The sequence below is a fragment of the Bos mutus genome, chromosome 1 (assembly GCF_027580195.1).
Source record: "Bos mutus isolate GX-2022 chromosome 1, NWIPB_WYAK_1.1, whole genome shotgun sequence".
Classification (NCBI taxonomy): domain Eukaryota; kingdom Metazoa; phylum Chordata; class Mammalia; order Artiodactyla; family Bovidae; genus Bos; species Bos mutus.
The window spans coordinates 69345313-69368012 of NC_091617.1; the positions used below are offsets into that span (position 1 = coordinate 69345313).

At 36.6% G+C, this 22700-nt stretch overlaps 1 protein-coding gene across 10 annotated transcripts in view; it reads right to left on the reverse strand.

Moving 5' to 3' along the window:
• LRCH3 (leucine rich repeats and calponin homology domain containing 3) overlaps positions 1-22700 on the reverse strand; it is a 107975-nt gene that overhangs the window by 20332 nt on the left and 64943 nt on the right. For 4 of the 10 annotated variants that reach the window (XR_011464213.1, XR_011464217.1, XM_070370580.1 and 1 more), the window contains exons 10-15: positions 18920-18996; positions 11108-11159; positions 10572-10712; positions 7117-7167; positions 5556-5609; positions 1307-1378 (exon numbers count right to left, since the gene is read on the reverse strand). Coding sequence is in view for 8 of the 10 variants with exons in the window: in XM_070370580.1 (XP_070226681.1) it covers positions 1307-1378; positions 5556-5609; positions 7117-7167; positions 10572-10712; positions 11108-11159; positions 18920-18996 (447 nt within the window). In the remaining 2 variants the exon portion in view is untranslated. The remainder of the gene's footprint in view (positions 1-1306; positions 1379-5555; positions 5610-7116; positions 7168-10571; positions 10713-11107; positions 11160-18919; positions 18997-22700) is intronic. The other 6 variants (XM_070370608.1, XM_070370590.1, XM_070370574.1 and 3 more) reach the window with 5 other exon arrangements.

A 22700-nucleotide genomic window follows, 5' to 3' on the forward strand; every position in this document is an offset into this window, starting at 1 on the left:
GATTCTGAAAGTATTCTGGTAAACTGCTGCTGCTGCTGCTAAGTCGCTTCAGTCGTGTCCAACTCTGTGCGACCCCAAAGATGGCAGCCCACCAGGCTCCCCCGTCCCTGGGATTCTCCAGGCAAGAACACTGGAGTGGGTTGCCATTTCCTTCTCCAATGCATGAAAGTGAAAAGTGAAAGTGAAGTCGCTCAGTCGTGTCCGACTTTTAGCGACCCCATGGACTGCAGCCCACCAGGCTCCTTCGTCCATGGGATTTTCCAGGCAAGAGTACTAGAGTGGGGTGCCACTGCCTTCTGGTAAGCTAGAAAATTTTAAATGTTCACAAATAAAAATTAAGCAGGAAAACAAGATACAATACTTAGAAATTATTATCATTTAGGAGTATAATTAAAACATTTGAGAATTACAGTGGGTACTGAGTAAAATGAACAACTGAAAAGGAAAACCCCAACCTAACACTCAGGTAAAGATGAGAATAACCCTGGTTTCATGCTCAGCACCACATGGGCTCTAATGAGGGGGACCATGGAGCCAAAATGGAGGGCAGAGAACTTGTGAAAGTCCATAAGGACAAACAGGTTAGGAAAGGTACATAAAAGGGCCAAAGCTTAACTTACAGATAAGACAAGGGAGGCATCAAAATAATTTTCAATTACAAAGATTCTCCCTACATAAGAACTACTAAATAACTAGAAAATCTCCACTCTGAAAAGAAGAAACAGGTGAGGTGTAAATCACAGGAGGACAGATATAAGTTAGACAAGGAGAGGACCTGGTTGACAATGAGGATTATTAATCATTTATGTATCAAATGATAATAAGCATGGAATTATCATCCTTAGAGGGAAGCCTTCAAAAAATAAAACACCACAGGTTTTTAATTTAGACTTATAGGCCATATGATCTCCACTGTAACTTCCTAGTTAAGCACAAAAGCAGCCATAGACACATGGGAGTGGCTGTGTGTCAATAAAACAGAAACAGGTGGCCTAGGGACCACAGCTTACTGACTCCTGCTATAAAAGGGTTTTGGCAGCGGACAGTCTCCCAGTTTGGGAGACTGGGACTCAAGTTATTTCGCATGCACTTAGCCAACAGAGTTAATTCAAATAAAAACTCATGATCAAAGTAAAATAGTAACAAAGTTACAAAGTAAACTCATGATCAAAAAATTCTTTGATAATAAAATTAGAATATTTCAAGCAAAATCTCAATATAAAGAATGAATGAAGGCTCTATGTTTCTGGCATAATAAAACTTGCAAAAATTCCTGGTAAATTACAATAACGAGATATACGGATACCTGAAGAGGCCTGAAGGCAGAAGCATGAGGCAGGGGAGCAGCATAACCCACTTGATTCACACCTGACAGCGACTAAATTGCAAAAGAAAACAAGAAGAAACAGAAGGCAGCATTTATGTTAGAAAATGTCAGACAGACAGGCAGGCAGGCAGGCAGATCTTCTCAGTAAAAGCAGAAAAGGAAAGGTCACTGACAAACTTTCAAATGGTTCACTAAGACACTGACAGGGCAGAAAGAGAATACCTGGGAGAAAAGGCCTGTAATTTAACACAGTTTCTCCACCTTTAATTCAACTATTTCAATACCCCATACCACATTAATCAAGAAGTGAAAGATAAGATTTAATATAGAAATAAAATAGAACGTAATTTTTTTTTAATAGCAAAACAGCCTTAGAAACAAATGAGTCCTGTGCTATTCCTATAACAAGGGAAACAAATCCAGTCAAAGAGTTCATTTTAACTGACCAGAACTGGCATGAATAAGGGCAATATTTTTTCAATATTAATCCAAATTAGACTTATTATAATTCAGTTTAATGGCTCTGGAGTGAAATGCCAGGATGTAAGGGTTTTGCATCACACCTTAAGGATGAACCAGCATTTCATTTCTGCTTCCGTGAAAGTCCAAATGACCTCTAAAACATACAATTTTCCTTTTGTTTGAATCTTTTATCCTTTCACCAATCTATGAATACATACAACTAGTTAAATATATTAGAGATACTGTTATAATCTATTATACAGAATTTTATAGATAAAAGCTGTTCAAAACATGACAATTTTTTTTTACTGGTGGGGAATGGAAATCAGAGAAGACAAGACTATCACAAAGGGTGCTTGGGTGGGATTTTACCTGTTAAAAATGCCAAAGGCTTAAAGATATTAAAGTCTTTATAAGTTAAATAATTAAAAAAATTAAACTATGATCACAAATACCTGAATCATGGGATAAATGAACAGGAACACAAGTGGTATTTAGAAAAAGGTAAGATGGTCAATAAAATAAATACAACTATAATTTTAATGAATTGATAGATAGCAATGTTTTTTTCATGTGTGCAAAAAAAAAAAACATGTAATACTCACAGTAAGATTATCTATCTTCAGGCAGAAAAAAGTGAAGAAAGAAATGTACCAAGAACAGACTGTGACAGCAGTCTTACATTTTATATGCTTTTACTTGTTTAGATTTCCTGGGCTTCTTTATAATAAAATGGACTTGAATTACTGTCAATCTCAAGTATGTGCTGTGTGCCTAGTCGTAGTCATGTCTGACTCTGAGACCCCACAGACTGTAGCCCATTAGCCTCCTCTGTCCATTGGGATTCTCCAGGCAAGACTACTGGAGTGGTTTGCCATGTTCTCCTTCAGGGGAGCTTCCCAACCCAAGAACTGAATGCCAGGGATCAAACGCAGGTCTCCCACATTGCAGGCAGTTTTTTTTTTTATCATGTGAGCTTACCAGGGAAGCCCAATCTCAAGTATAAAAAGGCTAAATGGAACTATGTTGGCAAAGGAGGAAAAAAATGAATGGAGAGAAGAGGAAGTGAAATGAGTCAAAATCTTTGCTAGTATCTAGCACTAAGTTGGCAAAGAAGGAAAAAAGGAATGAAGAGAAGAGGAAGTGAAATGAGTCTAGATACTTGCTAGTATCTAGAAATGGGCTAGACATAGATGTAACATATACGAAAGCAACAAAGCCTGAAGGGCAACCGAAAAGGAATGTTAGTGTAACAGATATTAAACATTTCTAATACTTATATCAAATCCCATATTTCAAGGTCTTTAAATCAAATTCAACATTTACTTGCTGTATCATCAGACCTTCTCATCACGAAACTATTTTTTTTTGACAACTTTTTCTTTTTTTCCTGACTGTGATTTAATTTATTTTAGCCATTCCATGCAACTTGCAGGATCTCAGTTCCCTGGACTAAACCTGGGCCACTGCAGTGAAAACTCCTAATCCTAACCACTTGACCACCTTAACAAATGAGCAATTATTACATGTAAAGAATACATAAAACTTCCAAATTATTCAGGAATTACTTATTAGTAATTATAAATAATGTATCCCAGGAATTATGATAGGGATTGAGTATACATAGGTAAATGCAACAGAGAATATCCCCATGCCCATGAAATTTATAATCTAACAGTCTATCGTTGGGGGAGGGATATAAAAAACAATAAACTCCCACCTAAAAGTACTATGAAGACAAGTAACAGTGGAGAACTGATTTGGGGTAAGCAGTGTTGCAGAAAAGCCATTTTAAGGATGTGACATTTAAGTTGATACCAGATAGATCAGTAGGAGTCAACCAACGGGTATATGCAGGGAATGAACGACATTGCATGCAGAGGGAACAGCATTTGCAAAGATCCTGAGGTGGAAAAGGGTTTCTCATATCTGTAGAGCAGAAAAAAATGCTGACATAGCATGAGACCAGAGATGAGAGACAGATAATAGCCAGAGTGCACAGGAACTTAAAGGCCATGTTAAGAAGTTTGCAACTTATTCTAAAGGGTTTGCAGACCGTGTTAAGAAGTATATGGACTTTATTCTACCATGTGAAGATGATACTTAAGCTCTTACGTCATTTAAGAGTAGTTTTGATAAGACCAGAGGAGAGGTATGATTTAAAAAATGGCTCTTTGTGTACATGTTGGACACTATTTGGCATGCAAAAATATCTGAGACATGGTTCTTGCTTTTAAAGGCCATCTAATTTACGCCAGACATGAATACTATTAAGTAAAATAGTAGTGTACGTGTTTGAAAATGGCTGAAATTTCAAATTTCACGCTAAGGGGGGATTTTGTGGCTGTTTTTCCAAATTCCACTTTTTCCTTGATAAAAATGTTTGGGCATTCAGCACTTACTGTATGTGTTATTAAATCTCATATTCAGTTCCCTAAAGTGTTTTCAATTATAGTACAGGAGGCAACATAGCACGGTGTTCATGCAGGTTTTAAGTCACCTGGATCTAGATCTGAACCAGCCTTGTACTTATTAGCTATGTGATCTTGGAGAAATCACATCTGGACAAAACACTCTGTGCCTCAGTAATCATTTGTAAAATGGTGTTAAGTTTACCCTTAGCTCTTTAGGCTGCTGTGAGGATGAATGAAATAATGCTGGTACAGCGTCTGGATCATCACAGGCTCTCAGTATTTTTCTACATTAATTTATTATTTGCTTCTCAAGCCAATTAACTTCAACTAAAACTCCAGAAGCTTATTTCTTTATAAGACTGCCCAGTCAAAATGTGCTTTATCCATCATAAAGGAAATGATGATTGCAGAACACAGAGATTTTGACAGTGAAAGTTTATGTAACAGAAATCTCATGCTGATGTATGTAGTTCATGCAGTAGCATGCACAGAGGCAGCAGTTACCAGCTCCTAAGACAGGAATTGCTACAGACAATAGGCTTTTGAACTGCTGCTTTTCAATACTACAGTGAAAAAAGTAACATAAAACATGATGGGAAAACCAATTGTGTAAATGGTTAGAATCCTCTTGCAAAGCTGATAAAAATGAGGCTCTCAATAAAATTCTTGTGTTATACTCATTTTCAGCTAATGAAACAGACAATAAGTAAACCAATGTGTTTTACGGCATCTTCTAATGTGTTCAATAAAATCAAATAAAATTTAAAAGGAAAAGCAAACTAATGTTAACAAAGATCAGTAGATAGCATTCCAAGTTAATGTTTCCCTTAGTTTAAAACATAAAATGAGTATGGAGGGATAATCTTGAGATGGAAGTATTTTTTTTAAAGTTTGGGATTTTCAGTAGCTTAAAATAGATAATAAAATAGGGTGTCAAATACACAGTTGTATAATTAGCATGATGAAGTAATAAGGGAACCATTAATCATACAGGTGACTCACAAAACAAATTAATGATTAACAACGTACATCTGTAATTAGAAATTACATTTTAAAAACTAATATATTATGCCCTCTCCTCCAACACACATACAAAGCCAATATGGTTCTCAATGCAGATGTTTTACTTTTGAGAACACTAACAAAGGTATTTGAATCACATCTGCAGAATACTTGGAATACTGGGTAAATCATGAAAAGTAATGTAGGGAGACATTCTAACTATTTGTAAAGCATTCAGTAATGCTGCTCATCATGTTTTATGGTATTTAGATCAATTCAGAAAGAAAAGTACAATAGCTATTCTCCAATCTTACAGCAATGTAAAACTCCATTTTGTGCAAGGTTCTTACCACTAACAAGGCACTATCATCAGTGTGTTGAGACCTTCTGGATGGGAAGGGACACTGGAGAGGTGGAGAAAAATGAAGCAGTGTCAAAACCAAGCTATGCACACACACGACGAATTTCACAAATACACATGCAGAGAGACATATTAACATATACTTGTAAAGATGCCAACATACAGGACCACATTCACAGTCATTCAGACTTCATGCGTCATAACAGCTAGTAAGTTGTGAGTAATGATTTTCTTCTAAAGAACTTAAACAATTTCAAATATGATTTTATTGCCTAATCTAAAGTGAGGAGGAAATTATTCTCTGTTCTAAGAAGAGAAAGCTGAAGTACAGATGTAGCAATAATATAAAGAATTTCTGCTTATTTAGTGAGCTAGTGATAAATTAAAAATAATAAACCCAAGAGTCATGCCTCCTATTCAAGCGTCTCTTCATTACCTTTCAAGACAAAACAAGGGTACAATTGGAAATTTTAAAGTGTACATGTCATTTTCCTAAGAGCTTTAGTTTCATATAATGAATTATTCCAGAAGGATCATTAAGAAGGAAATATTTGGGTTTAAAAAGGAAGAGTATATTAACTTATCAAATTCTGACTGTCAAAAGTTTGTATAGTTATTACCATGAGAAGAAAAGACAACTGAAGATGCTTGAGTGAATCTTTCAGGTGTTACACCAATGCCCAAGTTCTCAAATAAATGAACAAAAATAGTTATTATATGTCTAAGATTTAAAAAACTTTATAATGGATAATTTAAAACATTTCCAATTATTTTACCAATCTAGAAACACTTGTGCTACGACAACACTGTGCTGAAAACTGATGCTTATAAAGCCCCATGTGTTAGGTTTTCAAATAACTTATTTTACAAAAAACAAAGTCATCATTCACATGAAAAAACATGTTAATGCATTCTTAAGGAAGTGATCATAAACTCAAAAAATAAAAAGGCAAAGACAAAGGAAAACAGCTAATGAAAAAGCCAACTACAAGAAAAATACTCATTTAGTAAGCATCAGTTTAACAGATCAAAACAGGTGCACAGATTTTTAAAAAGGTTAATAAGCAATTAATCTTACATGTCAATTTGTAATGAAAATGTACAACTTATGATAAAATTAATGTGTACAAAGTATAACCAATAACATACACACTTAGGAAATGAGCTCTGAAGTGGAAATACTATGTAGAGCTTTTGGTTTAATACTGACACCAATCACCTGTGTTAGATACAGATCTCAGGACCATCTCTCATTACACAATAGCTTTGAAAATGGATGAGGGAGATGATATCTCTGCTGGGGATGCAAGGAGGGTAATAAATAACCTCCAGATGGATGTGTATAAATTAAAAAAAAAAATCCTGATCTATAGATTGTAATAAACTTCCTGGCCCATGTCTTTTTCTCCCTAGTAAGTAGGTTTTTGTGAAGAGAAAAAAGAAAATGCCAATAATTTGATCACTAAAAACATATGATAATCACATGCAAACTATTTCATTTTCATTGCAGTAATAAAAAATTTCAAAGAAAGGTGATTATATAAACTTACCTCACCAACTAAGGGGGTGTGTTGTTTTTGTGGACTTTGCGATGCTTTTTGCTATATACCCCACAAGAAAGGGAAGTTGGTTAGAATTTGGAACACTGGAAATGAAAAATTCTGTTCATTAAATAACCACTCACATTAATTTCTGTATCTCTTATGTATGACACTTTTCTAAACTAATTGGTTACAAGATGCCACCCTTTCCTTAAGTAGCTTATATTTTAAATGCGGAAAAGCAGTAAGCTGATATATAGTACTTTTCTGTGTATAAAAGCATCTATAAACAGAACATTTAAAAACAACGCTTTTTTAAATATGTACACGGATAAAAACATATTCACAGAGTAGTGATTTCTCACTAAATTTTCTCAATGAAATCATTCTTTCTCTAATGGCTTCAAATATTACTCCAATGCTAACAGCTTTAGCTCTCTCCCATCAGCCAAATTTCAGGCTTGTATTTTCAAATGTTTGTGGAAACTCTCTACCTGGAAACCCCACTGTCATCTTACGTTCAACATAACCAAAAAAACCCTTCCATTTCCCGTAATAACTGGCTCTTTCATTTAACTTGCTAACTTCTGTTATTACGTCAATTAATAATCTCACAATATCTGCACTGAGTGTTTTACAATGTGTTCCTATACACAGTATCTCAAGTGATTCTTCTTATTCTGTGAGATAAACACCATAATCATATTCTGTAAAGATGAAAAAATTGAGGATAGAGAGTTTGTATGGTCTGTGCAAGGTCACAAAGTAAGCAGCAGAACTCAGATTCATACCAATGTCTTCTGACTCTAAATCTGACCTTCTTTCCACAAAGCTAATTCCCATCAAAACCATTCTTTTAGCCTCAAAATCTTGCTTTGGAACCTTTTGTTCCCCATTCGTTGTCAATAATTTTTCAACATTCACTACACATCTATGTATAGGACATAATGATGCTTCTTCTAAAAACTCTTATTGTTATTTTATAAAACCCTTTGTGGTAGCAAGGGGTGTAGCACATACCATACTAACAAAAGTACTAGGTGCAGCCACAGTTATTCTGAAGTAGTTGATATTTAACTGTTAAATATTACACAAATAAGGAAAATAAAGGCATAGAACGGCTCAGTAACTTTCCAAAAGTCAAGCATATACCTAGTAGCAAAGCTAGATTCAAATTCAGGTATTTCTGATGCTAGGACCTTACCATTGGACAACACAGCTTTTCCTTAGGAAACTTAGAGATTGTCTAGTTTTATGCCTTCATCTAATTACCGCAATTACTCTCTATTTCATTTTCTTGCTTTCCTCATCTTTTAATATATTCTTACATGAGATTAGTTTTTCAGAAGTACCTTCCCTCTAATGTTTTTCTCCTGCTTAAGAACTAAAATTGCTCTTGTCTGCCTAACTGTTTAAGATCAAACTCCAATTTGACCTTTAATCAAGGCTATCTACAATGTAATTATCTCTTACTAGTTATATGACTTCTACATATGGCAAGCTAAATGAGTTATTTTATGTAAAATGGATAGAACACTTAGGACATAATATGTGTTAGCCATTATCATTAACTGAGAGTCAGTACAGCATTCTGGTCATAGACCAGGGATTTGAGCCAGCCTGTCCCTCCTTCTTTTTTCTTTCCAGTTTTATTGAGATGTAAGAATCTGCCTGCAATGTGGGAGACCCGGGTTCGATCACTGGGTTGGGAAGATCCCCTGGAGGAGGGCATGGCAACCCACTCCAGTATTCTTGCCTGGAGAATGCCCAAGGACAGAGGAGGTTGGTGTGCTACAGTCCATGGGGTCGAAAAGAGTCAGACACAACTTGAGCAACTAAGCACATAATTCACACATGGCACTGTATCAGTTTAAGGCAGAGAGCACTATGATCTGACTTACAGAAGTCATGAAATGATTACCATAATAAATTTAGTGATATCTACCATCTCATACAGATTCAAAATAAAAGAAAAAAAAAAAAAGATGAAATTATGAACTCTTAGGATTTACTTTCTTAACAACTTTCACATTTAACATATATGCTGTATTAATACATTACATCTCTAATTCTTATTTACCTTATGATTGGAAGTTTGTACCTTTTGGATACCTTCATCAAATTCCCCTTCCCCCATGCCATGCCTCTGGTAATCACAATTCTGACCTCTTTTTCTATGAGCTTGTCTGTTTTTGAAGTATAACTGATCAACAACACTATATTAGTTCCTGGTACACAATATAATGATTTCATATTTCTAAATCAAAGTGATTACCATGGTAAGTCTAGTTACCATCAAGATTTTTTTTTTAAAAGAAACTTTTCCATCCGCTTCATTTCCATTTTCTATTCAGTCTATCTTGATTAGAATCTTTGCTCTGCCACTTACTAGCTGAGTATTTAACCTTAGGAAAACTCTTATCCTCTCTGGGCATCAAATATCATCATTGCAGGCTTTATACATTTGAAAAAAATATAAGAATTTATCATGTGTATGGTAGTTAAAGAAGATACACTTTGGCTAGAGTTATGAAACAAGAGAAAGCAATTAGAGGGTGAGTGATTCATCTGTTCAATCATTTAAAAAGTATTTACTGAACTTTACTGTTGGCTAAGGCTTCTGAAGGCTTGGTTAGACCTAGAGAAACATCAGTGAATAAACACGATAGAAAGAACATGTCCCTTTCTTCATGGAATTTACAGATAAATAAGAGAGACAGATACATATATATGGGCCATGCCACTAGGCTTGTGGGATTTTAGTTCCCTGACCAGGAATCCAACAAGGGCCTGTGGCAGTGAGAGCGTAGAGTCCTAACCACTGGACCACCAGGGAATTTCTGGGAGAGACATATATTAAACATGCGAAAATATAAATAATTATTTTAAAAAGAAAAAAAAAAAAAACTAAGGTAATTGCAGAACAAAAAGATGTAAGTAACACAGGCCAAAAAAGTGAACCAGATTTAGAGACAACTACAGAGTCTGTTTAAAACAGAAGTATTAATAAGGATTATTAACTGAGTAGCTGGGGAGAAACAGAAAGGAAAGAATCTAAGATGACTAAAGTATTAAGCCCGTGAGCCTTGCAAATTTTTGAGGTAAGAAAGTGAGTGATAGGTTCAGGTAACGATAGTTTAAATCTTCATGGCACTTTACACAACATTTTCACTTTTATGATGCACTAGAGGTTTAGGAAACAGCAGCTGGACAGTAAAGTGATACGTCTAATGACAGACAGCTAATTAATAAGAGTAAGAGACTATCCTCAAGCCTATCTACCTTTGAGGACAGTTAATCTAATCACAAACAGGAGACAGTTATACTATTTACTCACAAATTCTTATGATTATCAATTTTTTTCCCCCATGAAGACAATAAAACCTGACAGTCTCAATGAAACAAATATGCACTTAATTCTAAGAAACTTTAGGAGTACCATTCAATGAACCCAAAGAACTCACCTTGACAAAGTCCAGGACAGCATCTCTCTGAATCTGCTTGGTCCTTATTTTCTCCTCCTCATACTGTAGGGCAGCTAGTTGTGCCTCTCTCCGAGTACGTTCTACTAATTGTTCTCTTCTCCGATGAAGTTCCAGGTCTGTCTGTGAAAAATGGAACAAGAGGATCATTTTGCATATGCACGCAGGAATAAAGATCAACTTACTAATATTCTTTATCAATTTTGGGAAACTACTGCTGACCCAAGCCATTTTTACTTTGCATTCACTGAGCATTTCTTCAGATGTGCTTATTGCTAATTTTTTCCCATTTCTGCACTGTGTTCTGATATGTAGTATAAATTCTTATTTTCTCTCTGGTATTTTCTCTCTAAAACACTGCTACTCGTTCCAGGTGCACATATTATGTTAATTGTAGACTGAAGAGACAGGTAATAAAATTCAGAGATGTTTGGGAATTAACTGCAATTTAAGTATTATAAAAGAAGAAAATCATCTTAATTTAAAAAGAAACTCAAACTGGAAAATTTTCTTTTTACCTGATTGTGACTTGGTAATACTGATAAGAGAGAAGATGGCTCAGCTGGAACTCTGATCCAAAAAAGAAAAATAGAAAAGAAAAAACTCTTTGGTAAGACAGATAAATAAAAGATAAGTGGAATTTTACTGTTAATGTAGTTTTCTATTAATCAGCAGGCAAACTGTCTGGTCAACATTGAAAGACCAACTGCATTTTATAAACTTGAGCCCAAGTCATTAAATTAAGCTACAGGAACACCTGATGCTTCCAACTCATATTTCACATGATGATTATCACCGATCAAGCTACACATAGTGGACAACTGTCTATGTCAGCCAGTACTGATGATAGTTATTTGAGATCACTTTTCAAACGGTATTGTTTCTTTACAGCTCACAGAACTACATCTTCTTTATTACTAGGACTGAAACAAGATACATGTACATGGAGATGGTTTATACACAAAGCCACTTTATCAACACAGTTCTGCAATACTACAGAACCTATAACTTTACGTGTAGAGCACATCTACTCCCATTTTTAATTGAAGAGCAATTTTATTAACAAAACTGAAGCTTTTGTTGATTTTTATCTTTAAGAAAAATATGAAACCTGATTTGATGCTTAAAAAAAAACAGTAAAACTTGCTTTTCAGTTTTATCAGTGTTAATTCTTATATTTTGGTATTTATTTCTTATATTTCCTAAAGTTTAAAAATATAATATATAAGAAAACAAAAACTTAAGCTAGTCTATTGTTCTTTCATGCTACATTTTTGTCTTATATTGGTTCCAAATCTTTGAAGTATTTACAAAAATTTTTTTTTAATTTCTAGGCATTAAAAAAACTTTGACAGAATAAATTGTTTATAATTTTTAAAAGGAACAGAATAAATTACTTAATGCCTACCAAATAAACTACTTAATAACTTCCTATACAAGATTTAAAATAATGTTAAAGGTAGAGATTTAAAACTTCCTTAACTTTCTATTAATCCTCGCCAACCTTTATCCTAGCACACCTAACCAGAGCATACTCAGTCACAAGTCTTGCAAGAAAAGAGAGGAATGTATTGGTAGGATAAGATTTTTAACTGGGATATAACCAATAAAGAATGAGAGATGAGTGACTCCAGGACCATGTACTAGAATAACTGGCATTAAATGCAAGTTTGTCCCAAATTACCAACTTCACTGTTAACATTTCTTATAGCTTTTATTGGCCATCTATAGATAAACTATACCAGAAAGGATCATATAAAACCATCTCAAGTGGTGTATGTACCTTGATTTGAACATTTTTAATAATGCTTTTTAAGCAAAACTTTTTAATATACATCTTTATATCCTCATTTCTTCACCCTCTTTTTTACACCAAAAGTTGGTTGAATTCACTGTTTGCACTTCATCTCATCCCATTTTATTTTGAACCCACTCCAATCTGGATCTGTCCTCACAAGTTCATTGAAACTGCTCTCTTCAATTTGGGGGATTTACATGTCCAAATCCAATAGTTATTGTCAGCCCTCACCTTTCTGAACCTATTAGCAGTATGTGAGATTTGCTTCTCTCTCCCCCCACATCTTGAGAATGTCTCTTCACTTAGCCTCTGGGACATGACGTTCTTTCTCCTATTTCCATAACCATTCCTGCTTGTCTCTACTACCATACCACTGTGCTCATTTCACACGCTACCAAGGTTATACTCAAAATGCTTTAAGACAGGCTTCAGCAGTATGTGAACTGAGAATTTCCAGATGTACAAGCTGGGTTTTGAAGAGGCAGAGGAACCAGAGATCAAATTGCCAACATCTTCTGGATCAGAGAAAGCAAGGGAATTCCAGAAAAACATTTACTTCTGCTTCACTGACTATACTAAAGCCTTTGTGTGGATCAAAACAAATTGTGGGAAATTCTTTTTTTTTTTTTGGAAATTCTTAAAAGAAATGGGAGTACCAGACCATCTTACCTGTCTCCTGAGAAACGTGTATGCAGGTCAAGAAGCAACAGTTAGAACTGGACACAGAACAATGGACTGGTTCAAAATTGGGAAAAGCTATATATTGTCAGCCTGCTTACTTAACTTATACACAAAGTACATCACACAAAATGCTGGGCTGGATGAATCACAAACTAGAATCAAGACTGCCAGGAGAAATATCAACAGTCTCAGACATGCAGATGATACCACTCTAATGGCAGAAAGTGAAGAGAAGCTAAAGAGCTTCTTGACGAGCATGCAAGAGAAGAGTAAAAAAGCTGGCTTGAAACTCAACATTTAAAAAACGAAGATCATGGCAACCAGTCCCATCATTTCATTACAAATAGAAAGGGGAAAAGTAGAAGCCGTAACAGGTTTTATTTTCTTGGGCTCCAAAATCACTACAGACGGTAACTGTGCCATGAAATTAGCAAGCAAAAGATGCTTGCTTGTTGGAAGGAAAGCTATGACAAGCCTAGACAGTATACAAGCAGAGACATCACTTTGCCAACAAAGGTCCGTATAGCCAAAGTTATGGTTTTTCTGGTAGTCATGTATAGATGTGAGAGTTGGACCATAAAGAAGACTGAGTGCTGAAGAACTGATGCTTTCGAACTGTGATGCTGGAGAACACTCTTGAGAGTCTCTTGGACTGCAAGAAGATCAAACCAATCCATCTTAAAGGAAATAAACTGAATATTCACTGAAAGGACAGATGCTGAAGCCGAAGCTCTGATACTTTGGCCACCTGAAGTGAGAGCTGACTGATTGGAAAAGACCTGGGAAAGACTGAAGGCAACAGGAGAAGGGGGCAGCAGAGGATGAGATGATTAGATAGCATCACCAACTCAATGGACATGAACTTGAGCAAACTCCAGGAGACAGTGGAGGACAGAGGAGCCTGGTGTGCTGCAGGCTATAGGGTCACAAAGAGATGGACACAACTTAGCGACTGAACAATAACAACAAATAATCCAGTTGTTTAAGCCTTAATTCTCTCCCCTTTACTCTAAGTTTATACATCTAGACCTGCTTACCTGGTTAACACCACTGAATTTCTAGCAGCATCTCAAGTAGAACATAACCACAACTTAATTTTCATCTCACACTTCAAAACTGTTCTGCCTTATTTACACTCCTTAGTGTTCCTTGAACACACCAAGTATGTTCCTCTGTAATGGCTTCTGCCTAGACTGTTCCTCCCCTAGATAGCCAGAATCCTTGATCCCTCTTTGGAGTTTCGATAAAAATATTACATCATAAAATTGCTCTCGCTTTCCCCTCAACCTGACTCAGTATTAACTCTTTCATCCTGCTTTATTTTTCTTTGTAGCACTGAGCAGTACCTGATAAGTATTTGTTACATGTATTTATCTGTTGTGGCGTTGTTATCAGGAACCTAGAACATAACCAGACTATTGCAGTGCTCAAGAAATATTGTTTAAACAAATGGCAGTGGTATCTTCCTCTCAAAAATATGGGATATTGACACAAAAATACAGGTTTGTAATTATGCGTTTTAAAATCTTGAACTTGCTTGAGCTGGGCAAACCAGAACTGTACCTCTGTATGACAGACTCTGAACTGCCCTTCTGCTTTTCTTTATTCATCATATCACATTTAATATAGTAGCTTTTCTAGTTTTGTCTACGTAACATGAAACTAAAAATATCCAGGTATTTTTTTAATACTATACTGCTTCCAGTAGAAATTAACGAACTTCACAGGACCTAGCCTGACATTATCACATTATCATCTCTCCTGAACTAAAATGCCTATCAGGTTATAAGTGAGCCCTTAAAAAAAAATTTTTTTTTGATATATAAAATAAATGACAGTTTTGTTATTTTAACTAAAAATTTATTTACTCCATCTTAGCAAACAGTTGGAGAAGGCAATGGCAACCCACTCCAGTACTGTTGCCTGGAAAATCCCATGGACGGAGGGGCCTGGTGGGCTGCAGTCCATGGGGTTGCTTGGAGTCGGACACGACTGAGCAACTTCACTTTCACTTTTCACTTTCATGCATTGGAGAAGGAAATGGCAACCCACTCCAGTGTTCTTGCCTGGAGAATCCCATGGACGGGGGAGCCTGGTGGACTGCCGTCTATGGGGTCGCACAGAGTCGGACACTACTGAAGCGACTTAGCAGCAGCAGCAGCAAACAGTTATAAAACACTTACCAATTTATCATAATACTCTTAACATACCTCCTTACCTTTCTTAATCCTCAGGCAGATAGTGTCTGTGTTTGTGTGGGGGAGGGGGAGGTAGGAAGAAATGTACATGGTGGGTGATGGGAGGAGAGGAGAATTGGGAGGAAAAAGCAAACAACCTTTTTTTTCAGCAGTGACTAACAAGCAAGTAGCAATCTATAAACTAACTCAATTCCTTTCAGTCTTTGTAACAGAAGGACTGATCAAGACTTTGTAGGTTAACATATTTCTCAGGTTGGGAAGCCTCAACAGCTCAAGAGGTAAGGATTCTTCCTGCAACGCAAGAGATGCAGGAGCCATAGGTTGGATTCCTGGGTTGGAAAGATCCTCTGAAGAAGGAAACAGCAACTCGTTTCAGTATTCTTGCCTGGAAAACTCCATGGACTGAGGAGCCTGGCGGGCTACAGTCCACAGGGTCGTTAAGAGTTGGATATGACTGAGCACATACATGAAGCAACACAACATTACTCAGGTTACAGGCAAGCATTGTGAGCCTGAGAGTTGCCAGCCATTCTGAGGTGATTTTGTTTTTCTAGGTTCTAATTCATGATTCCATTTGAGGAGGGTAAGAACTCTGAAATTCACAGCTATTTCCCAATACCTAAAAAAGTACTTAGCATATGAGGTATTTAGCAACATGAGGTATGAGGTATGTATTGATCTTAAAGCTCAACTGATGACAGGAATAAAGTATGGGGTTCTTATCCAAAGACTGTATTGATCTAAAGATTTGAAACACCTAGGTAACAGTAATCATTGATTCAGTTTCTAGCACCTGTGGCAGGTTACATATTCTGAATGACTCTGCCAATGGAAACAAAAAAACTGTTCAACAAAGTAATCTTTTAAAATGCACTGCTGAAGTACTAAAAAAAACAAAAAACAAAAAACCACAGATTCTAAAAAGAAGTTAAAAAACAGGAACTCTGGATTAAGGTTTGGTAAGCAGATTTTTGGTACATGATCTCCTCCCCTGGTATTACTCCAATAAATATGTTACGTATCAAAAAAGGACTCTGCAGATGAAATTAAGGTTACTAATTGGTTGACCTTATCCAGGTGGGCCTAGTATAATCATACAAGTCATTAAAACCAGAAGAGGAAGGCAAGAGAGTTTGAGAGATGTGGCAGAAAGGGAAATCAGATTTATGTGAAGATCTGACCCGTCACTGCTGGCTTGATATGGAGGAAACCATGAACCAAGAAATGTGGGTGGACTCTAGACGCAAAAATGACTCCCAGCTAACAGCTAACAAGGTAATGGAGACCGAAATCTACAACTGCATGGAACTGAATTCTGCCAGCAACCTATATAAGCCTGGAAGTGGATTCTCCTCCAAGGTCTCTAGGTAAGACTCTAGGCTAGCCAACACCTTGACTTTGGCCTTGTGAGGCCCTAAGCAGAGAACCAAAACAAGCCTGCCCAGACTTCTATCTCTCAGAACTGTAATATAATAAATAGGTGTGTTTTAAGCAACTAAATTTGTGGTAATTTGTTATATAAGGGTCAGAGACATTACTTTACCGACAAATGTCCATCTAGTCAAAGCTATGGTTTTTCCAGTAGTCACGTTTGGATGTGAGAGTTGGACTATAAAGAAAGATGAGGGCCGAAGAATTGATGCTTTTGAACTGTGGCGCTGGAGAAGACTCTTGAGAGTCCCTTGGACTGCAAGGAAATCTAACCAGTCAATCCTAAAGGAAATCAGTCCTAAATATGCATTCATTGGAAGGACTGATGCTGAAGCTCCAATACTTTGGCCACCTGATGGGAAGAACTGACTCACTGGAAAAGACCCTGACGCTGGTAAAGACTGAAGGCAGGAGGAGAAGGAGACGAGAGAGGATAAGATGGTTGGATGGCATCACCAACTCGATGGACATAAGAGTTTGAGCAAGCTCCGGGAGTTGGTGATGGACAGGGGAGCCTGGCGTGCTGCAGTCCATGGGGTCGCAGAGTTGGACGTGACTGAGCGAAACCTAACTGAACTGAAGCATCAGAAAACTAAAACTTTAGTAAGACAACTGAGCAAAAAGCTGGCTTTCACCTTGAGGGTGTGTGCCATATCCTGAAAATCCTGAGCTTTACTTATGATGGACACAGAAGGTAGGAGGTGCCAAAAATAAAGCAGAGGTCTATCCAACATGGGGAAATGTAACAAGAAATGCCCGCATGATACTGGAATCTCAAATAACCACATTTTCAGTAAAGGGACACACTGACAACTTAAAAGTCACTTTGAGATAAATTTCAAAGACATGAAATGTGTCTAAATCTTCATGAACTAACAAGATTAAAAAGGCCAAGTTATAAGATTTCTTTCATTATTCTCCCTACAGTTTCTTTATTCATCTATAGCTCAGCCTTCTAAACAACTTTAATATCCTGTCAAGTATAAGTAAAGAATGATGTATGACACTTTCTACACAACAAATTTAACGTTACTTAAGAACAGATTTATCAAGCCTACTTTTTTAAGATTTCAAAAAAAAAAAAAAAAGGAAGCAAAAAAAAACCAAAGGCTGAGAATCTTTCAACAATTGTGATACAGTTTATGATAAGAAACTTTTTGGAGTTCAAGAATAAGAAGCAGTACTCTTGAGAAAACAAAAAAGCAGCAGCAGCAGCAGTACCCTAAATGGTCAAACTAAGTTTAGAAATATCCTTTGAGGCAGTAATTATAGATAAAAGATTACTTCAACTGAGATGGGAATGAAGAATATATTGTTTTCTCTGTTGTTCTGTCATCTAATCAAAAGTTTAAGTAAAATCGCTGGACTCCTGAAATTCATGCAGCTCTATTTATGCATAAATCCATGTACATCATTATAAACTTTATTGCTGCTGCTGCTGCTAAGTCGCTTCAGTCGTGTCCGACTCTGTGCGACCCCAGAGACGGCAGCCCACCAGGATCCTCTGTCCCCAAGATTCTCCAGGCAAGAATACTGGAGTGGGTTGCCATTTCCTTCTCCAATGCATGAAAGTGAAAAGTGAAAGTGAAGTCACTCAGTCATGCCCGACTCTTAGCGACCCCATAGACTGCAGCCCACCAGGCCCCTCCGTCCATGGGATTTTCCAGGCAAGAGTACTGGAGTGGGGTGCCACTGCCTTCTCCAATAAACTTTATTACTTATCTTCAAATACTTATACAGATAAAGGTTTAGGTAATCCGAATTTAGAATCAGTAAGTCAGTTTTACTTCTTATTCTAGAGCACACAGGTACATTTCACTTAGCTCTAAATACATCATATTTAAAACACGTAGTGGTAATGGCACCCCACTCCAGCACTCTTGCCTGGAAAATCCCATGGGCGGAGGAGCCTGGTAGGCTGCAGTCCATGGGGTCGCTAAGAGTCAGGCATGACTGAGTAACTTCACTTTCACTTTTCACTTTCATGCATTGGAGAAGGAAATGGCAACCCACTCCAGTGGAGAATCCCAGAGACGGGGGAGCCTGGTGGGCTGCCGTCTGTGGGGTCGCACAGAGTCGGACACGACTGAAGCGACTTAGCAGCAGTAGCAGCAGCAGTATCTAAACACCTTCATTATACATATATATACATAAAACCAAAATCATTTCATGCTCTTACTACCCAGTTTTAAGACAAAATGACTAGCATTGGTTTTTCAAACCTATTTTGATGTGAATATCTTCTCATGTCTTCTGTTTTTTGAAATTCCCTCATGGGTATTGGCTTTATTGGTGAACCCTAGGCCAAAAACAGAAAGACAGATCAATTTAACACATGTATCCAGAAAAGTGTAATTACACAGTTTACATTTCAATGGCATTTAGGGATCAATATAGTATATTACACTAAAAATATTTTAACAAAATCTTGGAATGTGAATTTTCACGTTTAGAAGGATTATAGGCTATATTACTGCTTTGATAAACAGAAGACTGTTCACAAGCCAAAAACATTTATTTTTTAAAAATGTAGATTTTCTTCTCACTGTACTTTATGATTTATAATGACCATACAGTAATATTTACAAAACAGTAAGATGTGAAAGTTGGAAAGAATCTTAGAGGTCATTGAGCACAAACTCTCCTCTAGAACAAGAACGCCTACCGATCCTATCCTGACTTTTGCTCAGCCTCTCGACTATTCCTGGTAACAGCAAGTTCACTGGGGAGACTACATTTCTTTACTTCATCATCATCATAAATTGTACTTATGTTAGACAAATAGTCCTGGGGATGATAGTAGAATATCAAGACAAAGTAAAAAGTAATTTCTTCCTTTTTCTTTAAAGATTTATTTACTTATTTTATTATTTATTTATTTATTACCCATTTATTATGATGGGTCTTTGCTGCTGCACGCAGGCTTTCTCTACTTGCGGGGAGCGTGGGCTACTCTTTGTTCTAGTGTGCAGGCTTCGCACTGAGGTAGCCGCTCTTGTTGTGGAGCACAAGCTTTAGGAGTGCTGGTTTCAGTAGTTTCAGCTCATGGGCTCAGCAGTTGTGATGTACGGGCTTAATTGCTTGGCAACACATGGGATCTTCCTGGACCAGGGATGGAACCAGTGTCCCTTGCACTGCATGGTGAATTCTTAATCACTGCACCACCAGGGAAGTTCAAATGTAATTTGTTTATGGCAAAATATGGTATTAATTGGGGCTTCCCTGGTAACTCAGCAGTAAAGAATCTGCCTGTGATGCAAAAGATGCAGGAGACCCAGGTTCAATCCCTGGATGGGGAAGATCCCCTGGAGAAGGGAATGGCAACCCACTCCAGTATTTACAGTTGGACACGACCGAAGCGAATTGAACACGAGCATGATGGTATTAATTAGGGCTTTCCTGCTGGCTTGTGGTAAAGAATCTGCCTGCAATGCAGGAGATGTAAGTTTGATCTGTGGGGTGGGGGAGATCCCCTGGAGAAGGAAATGTCAACCCACTCCAGTATTCTTGTCTGGAAAATCCCATGGACAGAGGAGCCTGGCGGGCTACAGTCCATGGGATCACAAGAGTTGAACATGACTGAACGACTAAAACACACAGGGTAAAGGTCATTTAAAAAAATTATTGATTGAAAACGTAACTGCTTTAAGTTATATGGCTTATATACTGAAAAATATAAATCAAAGATAGAGACACCATGTATTTTGTCAAATGAGAATCTATAAAAACAATATAATCCTACTTGAGCACCAAAGAAAATCATCAAAATGGGTATTCTAGAAGGGAAAAATACCCAACTTATTCTCCCTAAAAATCTAAAATCAAATTTTATTTGATTTTACAGTCTATGTCCAAGAAACAGGTACATCACACATAACTAGAAAATCTTAGGTGAATTACTCCAAAGGGCTAAGGCTGATTCCTGTAAAGTCTGGGCATAAGGATCATATTAAATGAGACACAATTCTAGAATCTGGATGAGAGAATATTTATTCTAATTTTAGTTAATTTAAGTTTATAAGTAAACAGAAATCTCTCTTAGTATGCTACCATCAGTGACTTAGCACCCAGGTTTTACAATGCTGTGATTACCTAAAATTACGGCAAGAGGTACATGAAATTTTCATGACAAAAATGAACGTAACATTAGTTTAATTAAAAAAGTAAATATGTTACAGTCTATAAGCCATACCCCATTTTGTCATAATATTTCTATGCATGTGAGAGGTATTATGATAAACCTTAAATAATAGCAGAGTGTTTAAAATCTCAAATAGTTTTTAACAACCCATTTTTAGGCAGTATCCAAGAATATAAAAAAATATTTATTCACTGGTTATTAAACCATTTAAAATAATACTACTTCATTTTATTTTTATATATGGGTGGTGGTTTAGTCACTAAGTCGTGTTCGACTCTTGCGACCCCACGGACTGTAGGCTGCCAGGCTCCTCTGTCCATGGGATTTTCCAGGCAAGAATACTGGAGTGGATTGCCATTTCCTTCTCCAGGAGATCTTCCCGACCCAGGAAGTGAACCTGGGTCTCCTGCATTGCAGGCAGATTTTTATATATGCCAAGCTTCAAAAGCCTTATGACACAGAAGTCCTAAAGAGCCTTACAAGAGAATCATAAAGACTACTATACGTAATAGGTAGATGGAATCAGAAAACATATTACAAATTAGCCAATATAATGGATTAAAGAAATGATATTACAATTTTTCACCAGCAGTATAATGGGCATTTTCACTTTTAGTAGAAATACCTCATCTACACAGGATAATTAACCATAAAACAGTCAAAGAAAAAGACTACAAGAAAAGAAAAAGGATTCCCCAAGATTATAAAGTGGGCGTTAACTTAAATTTTACTGCCAAGTAGATGCCCTTTGCTCTAGCAGAAATGCTTACAGCCTGAACCACAAGTAGTTTCATTAATCAACTTGTACACATTGCTATCTGTAGGCTGCAGGACTTTGATTCACAGCAATGGACATTATTGGTTAGTTTCACCTTTTGAGATGTCAGTCACCCATTGTCAACCATTGATCCAAAAATACTATATGGAAAGTTTCAGAAACAAACAATTTGTAAGTTTTATACTGCATGCCATTCTAAGCAGTGTGGTAAAATTGCAAGCTGTCCCACTCCATCCCACCTGGATTACGAATCATCCCTTTCACCAGGGTATCCTGCCTGTTAGTCAGTTAGTAGCTGGCTCAGTTAAGTTTCTCTCAATTATCAGACTGTTGCAGTACAGCAGTGCTTGTGTACAAGTAATCCTATTTTATTAATAATGGACCCAAGTACAAAAGTAGTAATGTTGGTAATTCAGATATGCCTGAGAGAAGTCGTAAAATGCTTCATTGAAGTGAAAAGGTGAAAGTTCTTGAATTAATAAGGAAAGAAAAAAATTGAATTCTAAGGTAAGATCTACAGTAAGAACAAAGCTTCCATCTGTGAAGTTGTGAAGAAGGAAAGAGACATTCATGCTAGTTTTGCTATTGCACTTGAAACTGCAAACGTTACACACCCACAGTATGTGTAAATGAATGCTTAGTTAAGATGGGAAAGGCATTATATTTGTGCAGTGAGATAATAAGAGAGAGCATGAGTGTGCACACATCCAAATTCACATAATTTTTGTTACAGTATACTGTTGCAACTATTTTTAGTTATTATTCTTAATCTCTTACTGTGCCTGATTTATAAATTAAACTTTATCATAGGTATGTATGTATAGGAAAAAACATAGTACATATAGGGCTCAGTACCATCCATCCACTGGTGTTCTTGGAATGTATTCCCCTCAGATATGGGCTGGGGGGAATAACGTATTTATCAAACTTTAAATACAAGAGTGTCTTTTGAACCAACAAAAAATACTGTGTTCAAAAGTCTTCAGATAGGAAAACCAAGTTTTTTTTTTTTTAAAGAATGATAATAACACTCTATAACATGTCCCACTTGAAGTGACTATTCGCTATTTCTAAAAGACTTAAA